The 20,294-nt window shown below is 51.5% G+C and overlaps 1 protein-coding gene across 1 annotated transcript in view; it reads left to right on the top strand.

Moving 5' to 3' along the window:
• Nucleotides 1-403: 403 nt before the first annotated feature.
• JAM3 (junctional adhesion molecule 3) overlaps nucleotides 404-20,294 on the top strand; it is a 30,571-nt gene continuing 10,680 nt past the window's right edge. Inside the window, exon 1 of the mRNA XM_017809852.1 lies at nucleotides 404-483. Coding sequence (XP_017665341.1) covers nucleotides 432-483 — 52 coding nt within the window. The 5' untranslated portion in view covers nucleotides 404-431. The remainder of the gene's footprint in view (nucleotides 484-20,294) is intronic.

Here is a 20,294-nt window from a genome sequence, read left to right as displayed (position 1 = left end):
CGGGATCATCCCCTCCTCCGGGATCCCCGTGCCGGCATCATCCCCTGTCCCGGGGTCCCTCTCCCGGGATCATCCCCTCTCTCAGGGTTCCTCTGCCGGGATCATCCCCTCTCCCGGCGTCCCACTGCCGGGATCGCCCCCTTTCCCGGGGGTTCCTCTCCCGGGATCCCCGTGCCGGCATCATTCCCTCTCCCGGGATCCCTCTCCCGGGATCGTCCCCTCTCCCCACCCGCTCGCTGCGGGTACCACCCCCTGTCCCCAGGCCTCTCCGCCCCTCCGGGGGTGCGGTGGGTGCGGTGGGTGCGGTGGGTGCCCCCCGGGCCGGTCCCGCCCCCGGGCCGGTCCCCCCGCGGTGCCCGGGCCGGCCCCGCTCCCCCCGCCCGCGGGCCCCGGGCACTGCGCAGGCTCGGCTCGGCTCCGCACACCCCATCATGGCGCTGCGGCGGCCGGAGCTGCTCCGGCTCCTGCTCCTGCCCCTGCTCGGTGAGTACCGCCCGCCACAGCCCCCCGGCATCGCCCCGGCACCCGCCGCCCGCCGCGCCCGCGCCCCGGCCCCGGGGGGATGCGCCGGCCCCGGCCCCGGCCCGGGGAAAGGGAGGAGGGATGCGCTGCCCCCGTCCCGATCCCGGGAAACAGAGGGAGGAGAGATGCGTTACCACTGTCCCGACCCCGGGAAACGGAGGGAGGAGAGATGCGTTACCACTGTCCCGATCCCGGGAAACGGAGGGAGGAGAGATGCGTTACCACTGTCCCGATCCCAGAGAAAGAGAGGAGGGATGCGCTGCCCCCGTCCCCATCCCGGGGAAAGGGAGGAGGGATGCGCTGCCCCAGTCCCCGATCCCAGAGTAACAGAGGGAGGAGAGATGTGTTGCCACCGTCCCGATCCCGGAGAAAAGAGAGGGAGAAGGGACGCGCTGCCCTGGTTGCGATCCCGGAGAAAGGGGGAAATGCGCTGCCCCGGTCGCGATCCCAGGGAAGGGAGGGAGGAGGGATGTGACCCCGGTCGCGATCCCAGGGAAGGGAGGGAGGAGGGATGTGACCCTGGTCGCGGTCCCGGGGAAGGGATGCGCTGCCCCGGTCGCTATCCCGGGGAAAGGGGGAGATGCGCTGCCCTGGTCGCATCCTGGGGAAGGGGAGGGATGCGCTGCCCCAGCTCCGTACGGGGCTAAGTGCGGGGAAGGATGCGCTGCCCCGACCCTCGCCCCGGGGAGCGCAGGGATGCGCTGCCCCCACCCCGGAGGGATGCGGGAGCCGCCGGGATGTGGGACGGGACGGGGCTGGCCGGCACCAAGGACCCGCGGGGAGCGTGGTGCTTCAGGGACTGTGGGACACACACACACGCGACACAGGGGGAAACATCCCAAAACCCAGCTCAGCAAGGAGCGGGTCCAGGGCTGAGGGTGCCAGGAATGTGCAGGCTCGGCAGGCAGGCAGGGCGGACACTAGTGCCTATTCAAGACCAGGCACAGGCGCCTATTGTTCGGGGGGCCCCGCATGAATGTTTGCAGTTTTAATTGCAAAAACATTTGCTAATTCCGTTCAGGAATGAATTTGGGCTCATTTGTTGTCTGGCTATTAATAGCTGGGGGGATGAGGAGGGGGACAGCAGCCGGTGGGCTCGCGTGTCCCTCCCCCCTGTCCGCCCAGATGGCAGGAGGAGAAGATGGGATGGAGTGGGGTTGGGCTGACAACCAGCCCCTGAGTACCAAAACACCCATAACCCGTGTACGGACTCACCAGTAGCTGTTTTGGGTCAACTCAAGGCTGAAGTGTATTGAAATATTTCAAACAGTTTGTCTAAGGACAAAAAACAATTCTCCAGTGACGCCAAACAGAGCCTCTCTGGGCCACAGATAAAGTGAGGTTTGGGCACTATTCCCCAAAACAGTCGGTGGAGGGGTGAGGAGATGACTGTGACACTCATCTGCAGTGAGGAGATGGTTGTCACGCGCCCCAGGGTCTGGTGTTCATTTGCTTTGCTGTGGTTTGTAGCAGAAGCAGTTTCAGCAGGAAAAGTCGGGAGTGCCTGATCCCGGAGCATCACACAGTTCTCTCCAGGTGCTGACTCTGGATTCAGCTTCTCCCTTTGAATGGGAAAAACGACAGACTTGCACAGCTTTTCCTCACAGCTGCAGGGTAGAAAGGTGCCCCGTTTCCTTCCTCTGTTACGCTCAAGTGTCCTGTTGAATCCAGCCTAGAAACTTTCCTTGAATCCTGGAAACAAACTACAGATATTTCTACATTTCTTTAGAGAGACAATAGTTGCTACAAAACAGCCAAACACCACTAGTTTTCACACCTCTGCCTGAAAACATTTATCTAGTGAGTAAACCAAGTGGTGACAGGATTTGCTTTCCATCAAATTCAAAGGGTTATGGCCAAATCAAAGTGCCTCATCCTTTACTGATTTCCAGTAATTTTTAGATTTGGGCTCAAAAGTCCCAAAGAGTGGGCAAAAGTGAGGCTGAGAATAAAAAAGTGTGTTCCACTACACTTGACTTGAGGTGCTGAGGGCACCCCATTAAGTCAGGGTTACACTGTCAGCAATGTGTAAAATTAAATATGCACTGGAGACTGCAGGGCTGGTGCTGGATAGTGGGATGGGAGTGTGACTGGAAGGATGTGTTTGTGCCAACTGGCTACTTGGTGGGGGAAAAAAAAAAGGCAGAAACAGAAGCAGACAAAGCTCACAAGATGCTGAGATCCCAAGCTGTCAAACTCTGACCTGCTCTAGACTCTGAGCTGCTGCTTTGACTCCAAGTGTTGGGAGCTGGGGTTGCCTCCTCCTGTGTGTTATTGCCAGAACAAACCCTCTCCTTGATAGTGGCCTTAAAACATTGCCATAAAACGGGAACCAGTGAAGCGTGGAGCATTCAGTCCATTCCCAGCTCTAGGCACTAAAAGCATCTAAAGATTCTGCACATCAGGGAAATGCCATGGTCATAATTAAACCAGAGGAAGCTCTGGGAGGCAGCGATGGAAAGTGGGGCTCACAGCTGATATCAGTGCTGCCTCCTACCTTGAGGTCTCCTCTTGCCACCTTCCCTGTGGAAACAAATATTGGGATTTTGAGGATTTTCACGGGCTGTGCAGACCTTCCCAAAACCCCCAAGTATTTCCTACTGAAAACAAAACATGCTGATACTTTATAGCCCTCGATGGGGCGATCTGGCGAGTCCCGGGCACATTTCAGTTTTAAAGCTCATTATGTTCAAATCTCCTTTCGATTTAATTCTGAGGGTTCAGTAATATGTTGGATTTTGCAAAAGGCTTTTTAAAATCTATGGAGTAGAAGTTCTCATTTCCTTCTTATTTTTTTTTTAATTTTTTTTAATATATGAAGTCCATCTGTCCCAGCCACCAACAACTGTTCCGAGTCAGCTGTCAGTGCCAAGAATCACTCACTGGAAATGTTGTTAGCTCCCTTGCAGTGATGATAAGTTGCTTGTTGGTATTTTCTGATGGGAAGTATTCGCAGTATTGCTTTCTTTTCAACAGGTAGTAAAAAAAATCGGGACAAATAGCTTTGAGAGCCCTGCCAAAATCAGATGCTTAATAACATCTTCAAAAAAATTCCTGGGAAGGGCTTGGTGTTCCTATTTGGGTAAGCAGTATCTGGCATGGCCACCAAAGAGTAGTTGGATGCACATCTCCTTTACAGCTGTTGACAAAAGAACGTGACACCAGCACATTCCCTCTTGCCCTGAATACTTCTGACAATTACTTGGTTGAAGCAAGTTCAGAGAGTAAAATGTGTTTTCTTTAATGAGGAGAAAGAGCTGTGGACTGAGATGTTACTCTGCCCGTGAACTTGGGTTCTTTTACTGTTTGTTTTCACTGTACAAGTTGAATTCTGGGTCTCTTGGCCCCGCTGCAGCTGTTTTTCAGTTATCTGTCCTCACACTGAGGATTTGCACCAGGGACACGGGTTGAGCTGCCAAAAAATCACCTAAACAAGTAAACAAAGTGGAATGAGCCGCTACATTTAGCTCCACAAACAAGGGCAAAAGCTGCTCTACGTGAGGGCTGTGCCAGTTTGCCCCTGACTTTAGTCATCTCCAAAGGGCAAAGCAATGATTAGCCCCCACTTGCTCCTGCTTTCCTTGCAGCTTGCTCGGATTATTATTTAAGTTTCTCTTGCAAATTGGGCTGGCTGCTTTCTCATCCTCTGCCATGGGTGTTTGTGTGTTGAAGCAGAACTGGCCTCCCAGTTGTATATTTAGAGCTAATGCTTCACAGTTGATTGCATCAAGCCCTGATGATCCGGAGAAGGTTCGTGAACTCCTCACTGAGCCAGCCTGAAGTGGTGGGAGGGAGTTAGCAAAGGGAAAGATTTCCACAGGCCAACAGGATCCTGAGTCCTTGTCTGCAAAACAAGAGTGAGTGTTGCCAGCATGCCCCTCAACAAGATAAAACCACTGCTCTGTGCAAAAAGCCGATGGCCTGCTTGGAAACTGCTGTTTATATTTTAAAAAAAAAAAGAGATGAATTCGAGATTACAAAACTAATTAGGATAATTACATTCTCAATCTGGCTTCTCCATCGACTGGAATATGAACTGCACCATCTTTTCCCAATTGATAAGGGCTGGTTGCCTTTCCTCTGAACCCCCAGGGAGTATCATGTTTTCATGAGGCACAGGATCAACACCAGATTTCAACCACTAAAAGTCAGATCCGTGCAGTGGAGGAGTGAGGGTGTGTGCAGCAAAGCCCTGAGTCAGGACACGGCCCAACAACCACTTAATGGCTTTAATTGCACTAATGAACGTTCTGGACACGGGCTGAAATTTCACCCAAAGGGCCTGGGTTGCTGCTGGGTGCAGTTCTGGCACTTGGGGCAGAGGAAATACCTGCTGGGTCACAGTTCTCCAACTCCCTGCTGGAAACGAGAGGTTTCAGTTTCAGAAAAATAAATAATAACACGAAAACTGAACTTTTTTTTGGCCTGAAAGCTCGGGTCTTTGTTTGCTTCTGACCCTGCAGAGCTCTCACACCCACAGCAAAAAAAAAAACAAAACCCTGAGATGGGAGGTGTTGTTTGGAGAGTTTAATTCTTTTCTTTTGTAGAGACTTACCAAAATACATCTGTGGGGAACAGGACAGCACTCCATGGACTTCACCAGAATGCTGGTCTCAGGGATAACCAGCTCCTCACAAGCTTTTGCTTCTCGTTTTAGAGGTCAAGCAGCTTCCTTGGGGAATGAAGATTGAGGGAGGTGTATATTGGAGGTGTTTCCTGCACAGGAATGGCCAGCTGAGGTCCTGTTAGCACTTGGGTTGCCTTCCTGCATTTCCTGCTCTGAGGAAGCTTTGTGTGGCTCCTGTGCAGGAGCTCAGCTGTCCAGCACAAGGCCTGGGAGGGCAACACCAAGACAGCTGCAGAACAGGGCTGGTGTCCTGTTCTTTAGAGCAGCATCCTAAGCCAGGCCTTCAAATGTCTTAGAAAAAAAACCCCAACACGCAAAAAGAGAGGTCTAGAGAGGCTGTTCCTCTGCAGATCTTCAAGCTCCTTCTCTGCTGTGTTGGGTGTTGAAGGAAGTTGCTTTTGGTGCCTGTTCCAAACCAGAAAACCGGCAGAGAAAAGAGCAGCAGAGGCAGAAGCAAAGCTTGTAAATGGGAGTTGGCGAAAAAAATAAATAAAAAAGAAATAAATTAGAACAAATCATCTCAGCAATTTCCACTGCTCCTGAGAGCACAGTTGGGGCAGATTCCCATGAACTCACCTGTAAACTGCTGAGAGCTGTCAAATGGGAGTCCAGTCAACACTGGGCTGGCATTACCTAATTAAAAAGAAACGAAGCCACGTACGTGTTGTGACCTGACAGCCCACAGGTACTTCAGATAAGCTCAGAAAATTAATGGGAATTGTTCTGTCATGCAAGAATCACTTGTCACTATAAATAATACAAAGTATTGGGTCCTGTGGTGCCCTCATGGGATGGAGCACAGGGCTTAACACAGAGTCAGTTACGAGGGGAAATGAGGGGTTTTCAGAGCAGCTATAGGTGAAATTAAATTGTGTTCAGATAATGCTCAAGGTTTTCTTTTTTTTTTTTTAAGTCATAAATCCTAGGGATTTCAGAGTTAAAGCCAGAACACGCTCTAACCTCCTCCCTTCAATGTACCTGATTATTACAACACAAATGTAAGATCAGTGGGTTTTTAAGAACCCTCTTAATTCAGTTGGGCACAGCTGGCTCATGTGAAGACACTGAGCTTTAAAACTGCAACATGCCAGGGACTTACTCTATCTTTGGCATATGGCTAAAAGGCAGCAGTTGATGATGTTCAGCAGTATTTTAAGATTTTTTTTTTTTAATCACGCTATTAAAAATATATTTTGGTGGACTAGGTAAGATTTTCTGCTGAGCTGGAGAAATCCACTGAAATCTAAGGGGATTTGTTCCAATTACTAGGCTGGGTTTCTAATGCCCATGACCTCTTCAGAAAATCCCTGCCTTAATAAACTTTGGGCAATTTCTTATATAAGTGGCCAGTATTTTGCAGAGAGGATGCAGACTGGGACACTTTTAGGCCCTGTTTCGAGGGGTGGAAGTGTAATACTTATAAAGATTCATGCCTATTGAAAGCATCTGACTTCCCTGCTCACTCCCCCGCTTGAGACACCTAATTCCCATGCCATTTTTGACATCCTTGCCCCCTGTACCTCAGGATTTACAGCCATGAAGTCCTTCAGTGGTTGCTGAGGGAGCGCATAAAATTCCACGTGTCCAAAGCAAGTCAGGGGTTGTGTTTCATTAGCAATACAGAAATAAGGCTGGCGAGCAAGGTCATGGAGGAGAGCTGTTTGGAGAGCCAAGCTTACCTTTTAACAGAGAAATAGTGCTCAGCACAGCAGTCCTGCTTTTTATTCCCAGCAGAAAGGTTCCTGCCACTTCTCATCTCTCCGGGGTGGCTCCGGTGTTCTCTGAGACCTCGAGTGGAGGTGGTTGCACAGCAGAGGACTTAATGATTTTGTCTGCATGTGAATGTACGAGGCCCTGCTTGATCTTTCAGCCCAAAATCACCCACGGAGACAGTATTTCTGTTTTGCTGGGATGTTATCCTTGAAAAAACACGGGTTTAATGGATGTTGCTGCTGTTCCCTGCATCACAGCAGCACGCGTGGTTTCTGCACACGGGGCTGTTTGCTGGGTGCTGCCAAAAAAGAAAATAAAAGAAAAAGCAAAAACTCTGTACCAATTTGCGTCCTCACTCACTGAAAGCTCCCCAGAAGATTAATTCATGGTGCTGCTGGGCTGCCATGAAGATGAGCAGCATTCCTTGGAGTGTGGGATGGTAATGGCTGAGTGAGCTTGAATCACAGCAGTGGAAAGAACCCCAGTGTCCACAGCAGCTCTTCCACGGACCCCAGGGTCCATTAAGGAGATTGTTGCCTGCTAATGGACTTCCTCCCGAGGCTCTGGCTGCTAACACTCTCCTGAATGATTTCCGGGAGCCTTCACAGCAGGGAAGGTGTTGCAAAGTCCTGCAGCTCTTGCTGCTTCTGTGAAATAGCTTTTATCCCCTCGAAGGAACTTAGCAGCAGCTATTTTTAATACACATTAAATCTTTGCTTTAATCTTATTCTTCTGTATTGATCTCTGCAGAAGCTCGAAGATAAATATTTATTTAAAACCCACCACGTTGTTTGGGGTTGGTTATTTTTAGAGCCTGGAAAACATCCTCTCTGTAGTAGTGAGGGCATCTTAGAAAGGGAAGTCCCAGCTCTGTGCTCTGGACCTCTGGACCAGCCCTGGCTTCCCCAGCCTGTGGGAGTCCCTGGTCCTTGGAAGAGTGGGTTGTTGAGGTGTTCAGATACCAACAGCCAAGGTGGGAGGAGTAAAACAGAACCCTGTGGTAGAGTGATTGCTCTGTGCTTTGCTGGCAGGACTGGACACACGTGCCATGAAGCAGGTTGGCTTCACCCACCATGGATCTCCCTGTTGATGGAGAGGCTCCTGCAGCAGAGGAGGTGCTGGTTTCCCTCCCTCTTTGGTCTTGGCTGCTCTGCTGAGGTTGCACATCGATGGGGCTGGGCTGGTTCCTCGGGGAGCAGGGAGGCAGTGGCTTATCTCCTGTCTTGTGCAGGAGCAAACAGCTCTTAGTTGGCTACAGCCTGGTCAGGGCTGATGGGGTTGCCTTTGAACTGGCGATGTGGAGATGAAAGGCAGAGTGCCTTGTAATCACCTCCTGAGCCTCATGGGCTCTCCCTCGAGCAGAACTGGCTGTTTGAGTTGGTAAGCATCCTTATGGAGCTGGTGTTTTCCCTTTATTTTGGCCAGTTTTCAACATCCCATAAATAGCAGGGCAGCGTGGAGCTCTGCCTGCCAAAGCTGCCTTGTGCATGCTGGAGGGGAGGTTAAACCAGGTACTAACATCTCTCCTCTTCCATCAGGAATCCTCTGGTGGGCCTGGCCAACACACAGCTGTCCTCACCCACGGGCACCACGTGCTTTCCCACACCACAGGGCAGGATAAGCCCTTTGAAGTCTGTGCTGGGGCTGGCAGCAGCTTCTGAGGCACCCGGGGACCCCCCTTTCTCAGTTGCCAACTGCTCCTTGAGTTCCCCAAGCCAACAGCTGAGCTCTGACCAGGGCTGATCAGTCTGAGGGGCTGGAGCACTGGGGCCTTGCCAGGGGACAGAGGGGACTCCAGATTCCAGTTTATTTGTGGTGCTGCATGAGCATGGGAGGATTTGGGGGCTCTTTCCCCACACGGTGCCAAGGCGGCATCGTCGCCACGAGCATCCCGCTGTTGGTCCACAATAGGGATTGTTCTCCTCTCTTGGGCAGGCTCCTGGTGTTCTGCTGCAGGCTCCTTGATCCTCCTCCCTCTGCAAATATTTGGAACAGATCCTGTTTGGCTGTTTTGACAGTTTGACTCAGCTATTAAATGACAAAGGCAAGCTGGACCCAGGTTCACCGTGATTACAAGTAGCTCTACAAAGAGGGGAGATGAGGGTCAGATTCAGACACGGTGCTCTGGGGGAGAGGTCCTGGCCTCGATGTGTAGAGCTGGAGCTGGGTTGCATGCAGCAGTTGTGTCTGCAGCATGCGAGGGGATCTCCTTCTTGGCTGTGACACTGCACAGTCCCGAGGAGAGCGTGGTTTTGGAGTGACAAATATGTCATAATTCTGGCTGCTTACATGTTTCCCAAGAGCTTCTCAATTCCTGGCTCATGCTCGGTCACTTCTGAGGCACACATGCCATACATCTCACATCTGCCACTCAGCTTCAAGTTCTAGACGTGAGGCAAAGTCTATCTTTCCTACAAAGGCTTCCCTCTTTCCAGCTTCCTTTTGGTGTCTGTGTCCCTCGTTGAGAAGCAGTAGCTCCTTCAAAGAAATGCGAGGAAGCCCATTTGCAGAATTTACAGCTGCTCCCCCAGCCTTGAGTGTCCTCCTCTTTAGGAGCAAGCTGTTAAGCATGTTCTTAAGTGGGAAGATAAGTGGTGTTATGATCCTTTCATCTTCTGGCTCAGAGCAGGCTGTAGATATCTGATAAGGGGATGACAGCAAGGAAGATGCATAGGCACCTTTGGATTTAATTCCTACTTTGCAAGGCAGTCTTGAAAGCACATCTCTGGTGGGAACACAGGCTGGGAAAATAAAGCTGGTCCTTCCCTTCTCAGCATATGTCTTTCCCTCATGTCTCTGAGGCAGATCCTCTGTGTGTGCCAGCAGAGCTGGTGCAGAGGGAGCTGGGTTCTCCATTTCTGAGCCCTCCTTCTGGTGCTGACACTCGAGGGACTTGGCTTGGCTTGTCTCTAGACACTGTTTCGGCTGGTGATTTCATTCCCACATTCCTTTTTTTTTTTGGCAGGTTTGAGCCGTGCTTTAAACAGGGCTGCATTTGCAGTCTCACACGTGAGATGCATTCCTGGGCAGGGGGCTGGGGGACAGCACCCATCAGCTTCACGTGGGTGGGAGTCTTCAGATCACTCCTGAACAGACTGTGCATTCAGTTCCAGAATTCCTGCTTTAGTCCCCTGTCTGCTGGCTGAAACAGGTGGCAAGCACATGCCTGTAAGGGTCTGTGTTGGGGGTGGTCTTCAAGGTCAGCTGTATCCTGCCCACATTCCTGCTGGGTCCCTCCACCTCATCCTCTGGCCCAGCTGGCTCTGGGCCACCCAGCCCAGAGGTTCCTGACCACGAACACGCGCTGATTGTTGGACAGAAACCACTTGAAAGTGGTGTTTGTGCTGCCCAAGCCTGTGCCAACCTGCTGCGTGTTCCTCCGAGGGCAAGGGGTTGGGGCAGAACGTGTCCAAAATTCACCGCCGCCTCCGGGGCACTCACACTGAGCATCCCACGTCCTCGGGAGAGGAGACAGCCCTTGTGCAGCTCCAGGATGTGGCAGGAGAGGCTTCTTCCACAGTAGGACTCTCCACAGTCTGTGCTGGCGGCAGTGGTGGCTGTGCAGGTGGAGCTGGTGAGCTCCTGGACACGCCAGACCGAGGGACAGAGGTGAAAGTTGAGCTGCTTGAGTCAGGGAGTTCTCTGGCAGGGTTTTGGCACAGTCTGCAGGCAGACCCAGAGGAGGCAGTGCCTAGTGCCCTGAGAAGCCCACATCCAGGTGCTGCTGTTGAGGGCTCTTCCAAGGAGCCCTGCCGAGTGGCAGGCTTTTCCGAGTGCCTGCTGCTGTTGTGTTATCAGGGACTTCTGCTCCCAGCCCTCTGCGTGGTGCCAGGTCTTTCACAGGTGAGGCTACAAACCTTCCCAAGGCAAACCCCACCTATCTGCCCCACGAGCTTTCTCTGGGGAGCTGCTGCAGCTCAGCAGGGCTGGCTTTGCCACCCCAGAGCTCTGAAGTGTGAACAGAGGCCGCAGCTCCCTCGGCCCCCAGAGCCTCTGCACCTCTGCTGTTACTCAGCACTTTTCTCTGACAGGGAATTAAGTAGGATTTCTAGGTCATTGTGGGCCTGTCAGGAGGAATCGTCTCCTGTAGACCTCATTATCAAGGCTCTTTCTGCAATGCCAGACTTCAGAACAATTGCAGCCTGGTTCCCTAAACACTGACTAATGAGACAGAGCTGTTAGCAGCAGTTTGCTAAATAAAGGCTGTTTCTGCCTGAGACAGAATAAAGCCAGACGGGATTTTCTTAGCTGTCTCTCACACAGAAGGTATTTCAAAGGACCCTTATTAAAATAATGAGCTAGATCTCGCTCTTGTGGTGGCTGCATGGGGTCAGTGCTTGATGCTAGTGCCAGATGCTTCCCCACAGCAGTGGCTTCAAGTAACTTGTGCTCAAGAAACCTAAAAACCTCTCCAGCTCCCTTGGTTTCAAGGTATTTTGAGCGTTTCCCTGAGCTCCTGTGCCTTGGTCCTGCTGTGATAGTGACCTGCTCCCTCTTGGTGGTCAAGCTGACCTTGGGTGCCTCAGGAAGATACTTTTTGATCTCCAGGCTGTAGCAGAGCTTGTTCAGCATTCATGGGGATGGGTTTGGAATGGCAAGGGATCCAGCACTCAGAATGGGAGGGACAAGTGGGACAAGTGTATGGCAGCTTTTGAAAGGAGCTGGAGGTTTGCAGCTTGCTCAGGTGAGAGCAGAAGGGATGTAGCCCCCACCTGCAGCGTGAAGCCAGGTAACTTCTGCTCATGTTCCTGTCATGAGATTTTTCATCCTGCCTCTCCTCTTATCGTTAGAAGGCCCTGGATTAGAGATAAACTCCGAAGCATGATGGGATGGGTCCTTGCCTCTGGCTGGAGCAGGCACAGGAGAGCTGGGGATTATTACTTGGCCAGTTTGCAGGTTTGTTTGAAGGGGTGCTTTGATGTAGCAATGGGAGTCTGTGGAAGGCAAACGGTGTCTAGACAGGTTTTTCCTCACTCACTGTTGTTATCTCTGAAGCAGCAGAAGTGTTGCCAAACAGGCTGAATGGCTCCAGAAGCAGAGCTATCACATTCCAAAGATGGAATGTGATTTTTCAGGAGAATCCAAAGGAGCTCTTGCTGGATCCTCGTTGAACCTCCAGCTGGATCCTCATCGAACCTCCTGCAGGTGGAACTGCTCCTCTCTGTGCTCCAGGCACTGCCTGGATCAGTTAATTGCAGGTAGATGCTCCTAAGTGTGAGCAAGGGGAGGTCAAGGAGGTGGCTGGTGGGTTTCCAGGTGAGCTGGCACGGCAGAGAGGTCCAGGAGAGGTGCACTGAGCAGTGCCATGGCCAGCGGGTCAGGAATCCAGGGCGGCAGTCGATTTTGGCAGCAGCACCGTGCTGGAAAAAGATGCCCTTGGTCTGGCAAGCTGGAGGCTGCCAGGACTTGCCCAGCAGAGCTGGCCTGTGCGCCCAGTGACAACTGCAGCCAGTGGTTCAGTGGCACTGGGAGGGAAAGCAAAGGCAGGCCGGGATCGAGAGAGTTGTTGCTGGCTGGCAAGCCCTGCTCTCAGCGCTGTCTCAGCTCTGATCTGCCATCTCCCCCGGGCTGTTTGGGAGGGGAAGTGGAGACTGGATTCAAATGCCTATTGTCTGTCCTTCAGCTGGGAGCAGAGCCAGCAGAGAGAGCGGTGCTGGCAGCATCTGATACAGGGGGCAGATGTGAGGGGAACATACTCATCCGTGAAACGCTGGCACTGGGATTTTCAGAGGAGCCTCAAAGGTTAAGTGCCATGTGTTGGAATGTGTACATGGAGGTCAAGAGAGGAATCCGGGGCTCCTGGGATTCCTGCAGGGCTTGGGGAAGCTTTTTGAAGGCAGCTCTTGCCACTGGGACAAGCCCTTGTGTGGCATCTGTCAGGGTTCCTGCTGTCCTGGGCCCCATTTGTTTAAGCGTGGCCGGGCAAAGCCACACCGTGCCAGGTCTGATCTCACCTGGGGGCCTTCAGGGGTGCTCAGGTGAGCTCAGCCTGGCTCCCCACTCCTGGAGCCAGCTGCCAAGCCTTCTCCAAGCAGGAGCTGAGAGCAGAGTGTTTCCTGACCCTGCCAAAGGAGGGCTCGGCCACAGGTTTCAAGCCGAGCTGGAAACTTGGCACTGAGGCGCGGAGCAGCAAAGAGCCCAGCTTGCTCCTCTGTGTCAGGGTTGGCTTCTGTACTGCTGTGGGGAGTGCAAATATGTTCCCAATCTGTTTGCTTCACTGACATGACTCCAAGACACACAGGGAACAGATACACTGACCAAGAAGGGGCCATTGTTAGAGGGACCTTCCTGACTGTGGCTCTGCTGTACCCGGCGCTGCTCGACTTCATCCCCGGCATCCAGAGGGCTCGATCCTCCCAGGGATCCCACATTAGCACAGACAAGCCAGGGGTTTGTTCCTGTTTTACTCAATTTGTCCACCCGTGTGCCCTGATCTGGCCTTTGTGATTTACATGCTGATCTCTGGCAGGCAGGTATTAAATCAGGCTGTAGATAAAAGCAGTTACAAGCGTTGCTTCCCTGAGAACCACCCCAGACATCCACTGACACATTGCTAATTGCACCCAGGCAGACAGATAACTCCCTGTGCTGGAGGCTCAGGAGCCAGGGGAGGGAGGGATGGGCTGATGGACAGGTTGGGGTTTTGGCTAAGGAGGGATAAAGGCCCCAAGAAAAGCAGAGAAGAGGAAGGGAGTTACCTCATTTGTTTCCAGCAGCCAAGGCAGGGTTGTCCTCTGAGAGGTATTTCCTTAAGCTTTATACAGTCCGAATTTAGTTGCAACTTTTATGAACAATAAAGGCTTCCATGGTTTCCCTTGGAGGAGCTGGAATGAATCCAAATAGATTGCAGTGCTGAGAAGCAGATCCTGTTATTAATATCAGCCTAATCATTTCTTTCCATCTCCTTCCCACCTTTTTTCCCGTTCACATTCCTAAAGCCTTCAGCCAAGTTACCAAGTCCAGTCTGCCCCCTTCTTCAGCTGTTTCTGACTCTGCAGGCCAGATTGCAGCCTCCCCTGGCTTTTTAGGGTCTGTGAGGGCATTTAATATGCCTGCACCAGGCTGGGATGGGGACTGTCCCCCATTCCTCAGGAGAGACCTGGCAGTGTGACACAAAACCCCCAAAGCCGGCAGGACAACGGAGCAGAGCTGAGCTTAACTGGGGACCAGCACGTGCTGCTGGGCCTGTGTCTCTCTGGGAAAAGGGCCTCTGACCAGGACTCGACTGGGAGCATTCGGCTGAGAAAATTCTCTGCTAAAAATAGCAGCAGATGATGTTTAAAGAGGAAAACAAGTCAGGGTCTGGGAGAAGTTAGTTCCCAGATACGTGGCTAATTCAACTCCCCCAGGACAAGCAATCTCTTAACCCCTCCGTGCCAAGGCTCGTTTCTGCTCCATTAAACAAGCTTGCCTTGGTCAGGAATCCAGGCTGGGACAAGCCGGGCTGGGTTTTGTCCTCATTCTTTGCTCTGACACAGCACTGCTCCCCTCCCTCTTCCCCTGCTCATTTATGCCAGCATCTCCCTAACAGCTCTCTGTGTCAACGCTTTTCATCTTTGTCTGTCTGTGCCTTCGTTTGGGCTCCCTTTAATTCCCCCATGCACTTCCCAAGAAAATAATCTCCTCCGAACCCTGCGGCGCTTCTCCCCGCGCAGGTTTGCACAGCCTGATGTTAACAAGGTAAGTCTTCTCAGATCTGCTCGTGTGATTCGGGGCTGCCCCCAAAATCACGTCTCCCCAGCTCACACGACGTCTCCAGGATGCCTTTTTTTTCCCCCCCCCTCGGTAGAGCCGCATCCTTTGTTCTGACGGGTTCGCTGCAGAGCTTCAAAGCTGCCTCACAGAGGCAGGGCCCCACCTCTCCAGCCTGGAATGACGGCAGTGGAATCACAGGCTCTGGGTCTCACGCTCATAGGCAGATGTGAATGTTCCCTCGGTGCCTGCAGCCAGCCCCTCGCAGCGTTCATTTGTACGTGTTTTGTGCGGCGCATTAGCGAGACAATTGTGGTTTATACCCGGGGCTAGAATTACACGCACGCAGAAAAGGACAAAAATTATACTGTAAAATTGGAGGAAATGTTCTTAAAACGAGAGCTGCTTTCGGTCTTGTCATAAATGATTTCTCTGTGTGCTTGCTCACGCCCTCTCCTGTTCCCTTCTCCAGCCTACTCTCGGCTCTTGGCTCTGCTGGCTGCTGCTCTCTTCCCAATTCCCATTTTCCACAGGAAGATGACATGGTTGGGTCCCCGATAAGCAGAACTTCAGATCCGTGTTTTGCTGGTCAAGCTGTAGGCTGGAGGAGAAGGGAGGATCAGGAGATTAGAGTCACAGACAGAGGAATAGAGGATTAGAGGCTAAACCCCTCCAAGTCTCTGTATTGATGGTTGGGACACAGCCAGGCTCTGAGGAGCACTGCAAAGCCTGGAGCTGATAGCATATCCGCTTAGTTCCTGTCTTTGCATTGCAGGCAGCTTTTGAGATATGTGTCCTCATCAAAAGCCAGGGTCAGGCAGGTACCAGGCATCCCAGCTCCTGGGGAAGTCAGGTACCTGCTGAGATCAAGTCTGTGCGTTGGCTGGCGCGGAGCCTGGAAAACGTCACCCTGGCTTATGAGATTCTCAGCAATCCTTGAGTCAAATTCCCACACAAGACAAAAATAAAGGAACTTGCCCCTTTTCCCGCTGCAGCTCGTTCTGTGTCCCTGATCCTGGCCATAGATCCCTGTCATGTCTCGCTGACCCTGCTCTGTCCTGGAGACATCCCTCAGCATCTGTGGCCTGCAAGGAGAGTCCTGCTGGGAGGGAGGGAGAGGACAGGGGGGAGGACCATTGCCCCTGGCTCTTGTGACAGTTATCTGCTGGTTCCCTCCCACTTTGCACTAATTTGGTATCAGCATCTGCCACTTTGGGGAGGAAGGGGACTTGCTGAAGTGAGAAATAACGTAGGATGTGCCTGCATGGCAGTTCTTGGGGCTGGGAAACAATGGAAGGCAAGTGGGAATAGGCAGGAAGGGTTGGTTTCAAATCTGCCCTTTGCAAAAATTCCCACTTCTCTCCAGTGCTCCCTATCTTTGTTCCTGGGATTTGCTGTTGCAAGGCACTCTCATCTGGTAAACAGGTCACACAGAATGGCATATCCACTGCTGGCTGAGATAGCATGTTCCTTGCTCTTCCTGGCTTTCATTCCTCAGTTTTTTCCTCTAGTGAACTGGAACTGTACATCCTCACTGAGTTACAGGGGACACTGAATTTGAAGGGATCGAGGCTCAGCTGAGAAATGTGCAGCACTTGGACAGATGGAGATGATCATGGGGACAGGTTCCTCAGGGTTCCAGGGGCCCATCCAGCTGTACCCCTTGGGTTTTCATGCCCTAAAGCAGAGGTGGGGATGAGTTGACCTCCTGGGACCCCCTCATGTCCCATTTTCTGTGACTGCAGATCTGATTTTCATGGTCCTTACTGGCTGTGAGCCAGCCCAGGTTGAAGGTGTAATTACACTGTCCATTTGTTAATGAAAATGGCCAGACCAGTGCTCAGCACAGTGTGACTGGTTTGATACGTTCCTGGTCAAGTAATCTGTATGTCTCATCTGGTTTTTGCCAAAACCTTGGTGCAGCTGTAATTAGAAGCTCTCCTGCCTGATGGCCATCCCTCAGAGCCACCCAGCAAGGCCACCTGCCCTTGTTTTTTCCTCCTGGAGAGTCAGCCTAGCACTGGAAGCCCAAGTCATCTGTGTAAGGGGCTTGACCTCAGAGGCCAGCAAGGCATAAGAAGTGATCTGGGCAGGACTTAATCCCCTGGTCAGTGGTATCTAATACAAGACAGAAGCTCCATGCCCTGTTCCCTGTTGCTTACACAAGGAAAACAAGACTTTCAGTTCAGCCTCATGTTTTTTGTTTTTGTTTTTTTTTTTGAATGGGAGAAGTAATTCAGCAATGCAAGGGCTGGTAGTAACAGCCTCATCTATGCACAGCTTTCTTATTCATGCTTCCTTTCTGGTCCCTTTCCATTACCCTTCATCCCAGATTTTCAGGGCCAAATTCTAACTCTTTCCATCTTCGCTTAGATCTGAAGATGGCCTGAAATATATTCCAGAAGGAGATGCAATCTGACATGCTGGAAACTCTCTAGCTCTTGCTGCTTCCATCTTAATCTCTTTTAAGTATTAGGCATTAGTCATCCACACAAATATTGCTTCCTTCCCGTCTTGCATGTACAGTCAGTCCTTTCCAGGAGAAGAGCCAGAAACCAGGGGATGAGCTTGGGAAAACAGGAGAGCTAGGACCAGATATCCACGGATTAAGGTGTTGGGCAAGGCTTGTACATCCACATCTGCAAAATATTAAATGTCCATCTTCTCCTTAGTGGCAGCAGGGTGTAGATCCCTTAGTGGAGCTCGTATCTCCAGCCACGTCTGTTGGGACAGGTGAAAACCTGTTTGAATGAAATTGGGATCAGTGTGCTAAGCCCTTCAGCCTGGGAGCTTTCTGCTCAGGTTGCCAGCCACCAGCTCACCTCTGCTCCCTCCTAAAGCATCTGTGCCCCCCTGAGGAGAGCAGAGCACGAGAACGTGCTGGAGGACGAGGTCCAAGCTCAGCAGGTCTGGCCAAGAGCTCAGACTTGGGCTAAGACCATAACTTTGAGCTCTGCCTGCTCATCCAGCTGTGCAGCACAGCTCACCTCCTAGCCTGGGCCTAAGGATTTGCTGAGTGGGTGGCGTGTAGATCTGATCCTGAGAACAGGCTGTCTCGTTTCTGTGAGGGTGTAGATGTGTAGGACCTTAATACCTGATCTCTAACCACGCTGCAGTGCCGTGAGCACAACAGCAAGCAGAGCTTGTGAAACTCTTAGCTCCAGAAGCCCTGATCAGATGGTGATTTGAGACAAGTCTGTCTGCAGCTGCATCCCAACGTGATGAAACCAAGCTTGGGGAAACCATCAGAAAGCTCTGTGTGGTCTTCACAGGCAACACCCACACTTCCCTCCCTGCACGGGAGAGAGGGGGAGTGTTTGGCTGCAGAGGAGGCTGCTTTGCAGAGAGGCTTTTGTCCTAAGAGGGCTCCAAATCTCCTCAATACCAACCTGTTTCACTCCTGAGGGTGGGTGTGCTCTGCTGTCCAATTAGGAGGTAGAACAGTAAATCCTCCTGTCCAAAAAGGGGGGAAAGACAAAAAGAAAATGAAAGAAGAAAAGAAGGAGAGGGAAAGAAAAAGGAAGGAGGAAAAAACAAGACTCTGTGCATGGCCTGGGTGCTAATGAGCCTTCTCTGCAGCAAATACAGTCAGACTGGTCTTTAAGGTCCCAGTCAGGAGATTTAAATCAGGAGATTTAAGCAGGTTAAGATTTCGTTCCAGAACTGCCTATACTCTGTTTGAAAGTCAAGCATCTCCTCACCTTCTCTGCTGGTGAACAGGAAGAGAGCGAATTAAGAGCAAAATCCCAAATTACGTCTTCAGATGAACACAAATGCCTGACTGTCCTCCACACAACTTCATCCTGTAGGGTCCTGCTGGGACCACCAGACCCTTGTGATCAGCATTTCAGAAGAGAGGGCCACCAGCAGCTACCCAAGACAGGAGGAAAGCAAAAGCCTGGACCACGTGGAATGCCAAAGCCTGCTCTGTAACGTTGCATTTTTCCTTCTCTGGGTTAATTATGCCTCATGCTCCCTGCCCAGGCGGGCACATCTCCCCTGTTTGGAGCTGGCACCCTTTTAGCTGAGCGGTACAAGCCCTGCATCTAAAATAAGCCACGCTGCTTTATGATAGCTGGTAAAAATAAAGCTTTACCAGCCCAAGCAGCTATAACAGCACAGAGGATTTACGACTGAGTGGGTTTTTTCCAGGGTGGGCTGGCCACAGTCTGGTGATGGCCTTTTTATAACCGTTATCAGCTCCCACACAGACCAGGTCCATCTGTTACTTAATTTGGACGGAGACACTCCTAAGCTTTTGTTCACTAATCACTCGCTGCACATCTACATTGTTCTCCAGCAGGGCAGCCCACCCCGGAGTCAGGCTTGGCTTGCTGGTCTCAGGGAGACACCGTGGAAAAATGGAATAAAAAAGGCATGCAGCTCGCTCAGGTCACTGGACCAGCTCCCTTCTCTCAGCTTCAAGGGGCTTTGAACCTGCCACTTGGGTGCCAGAGCAAACATACAACCAGCTCCTGGGGCTGGAAAGTTAAGACTGAGCGCTACAAAAGGTTTATGCACCCTTTATAAATCCAGTCTTTATGTATCACAAGTACGTTTAAGTCCCTTGAGCTATTCTTGAAGCTCCAAAGAACAGACAAAAAAATCCCCAAAAATATAACCAAAAAATGCCAAACACACTGGTCTCTCATTCCTGTGCCATGCTGTGTTGTCTGCCCTGCACCACCTGGCACAAGTTGCATTGTATGATCACAAAGAGACACACTGGGGATAGAGAGGAGGGGGGATAAAGAGCCTGGAGCACTGGGAGACAAAAGGATGGATATTTTGAGGCAGATGGTCAGATGGTCCTGAAAGGGCTTATGGTGATTTCCTCAAAATAAGCTGCGGGCAGAAACCCGGCCTCCCCCTTCCTTGTCTTACCCAGCCCAGCTCTGCTTGGCTTCCTCCGCTCTTCCTCTGGGGTTTTCCCCCACATTTCACCATCAGCTTCCTCCCTGCACACACACACAACCCCTGGGAGGCAGGGACAGTGCTGGGGTCTGCTGTCCCTCACAGCTCTCCTGCCCGGGCTGGCCTTGTCCCCACCATCCCAGGGTGGGGATGGATGCTCCAGGGGCACCTCCAAACTGGCAGCCAACAACGTGCCGAGGGTTCAGCTAACACGTTTTAACACCTAACAACATATCACTGGCTCAGTAGCTCTCCTGCTACACTGAGTAACCACCCGGAGAGCCAAGATGCTTAACAAGGCATGTGGTTTATCGCAGCATTCCCACATGGCTTAGACACGCTTTGAATTGCAAATCAAGCAAGGGCTTAGTGATGATGGACACCTCAAGCAAGGCATATTTTTGTTGGTTTAGTGGGCAGGTGTTTAAATACAGCTGCGTGGTTTTTGTACTGCTTGTGCCTGACAGTGCATTAACTAAAATTACCGTATCAGATAACCGCGGTATCGAGCGATGCTGCAGCACAGACTGTTGGCAGCAACTCATCCCAACTGTTTCCTGGTCATCCTTTTACTTTGCCTGCAGTTCTTCAGGAACACTTCATCCCCTCTTCAAGTTTCTGCCTGGAGTTTTCAAACAGAGACGGGGATGGAAAGAGATGGAAGGTCAGGCTTGGCTTTGAATAGTTCAGAGAGGAGATTTAACACATCAAGTTGTCTATAAAGCTGCTTTTTTTTTTTCAGTATAGCATTTTAAAATGATTCAGATAACATGAGTCACAGTAACAAGCATGGGCTGGATCTCTTTAGCTAAAAAAAAAAAAAAAA

This window comes from Lepidothrix coronata, unplaced genomic scaffold (assembly GCF_001604755.1).
Source record: "Lepidothrix coronata isolate B3197 unplaced genomic scaffold, Lepidothrix_coronata-1.0 Scaffold27, whole genome shotgun sequence".
In the NCBI taxonomy this organism is placed as follows: Eukaryota; Metazoa; Chordata; class Aves; order Passeriformes; family Pipridae; genus Lepidothrix; species Lepidothrix coronata.
Note: the sequence above shows the minus strand (reverse complement) of the source record. Positions and strands in the feature narration are given on the sequence as shown.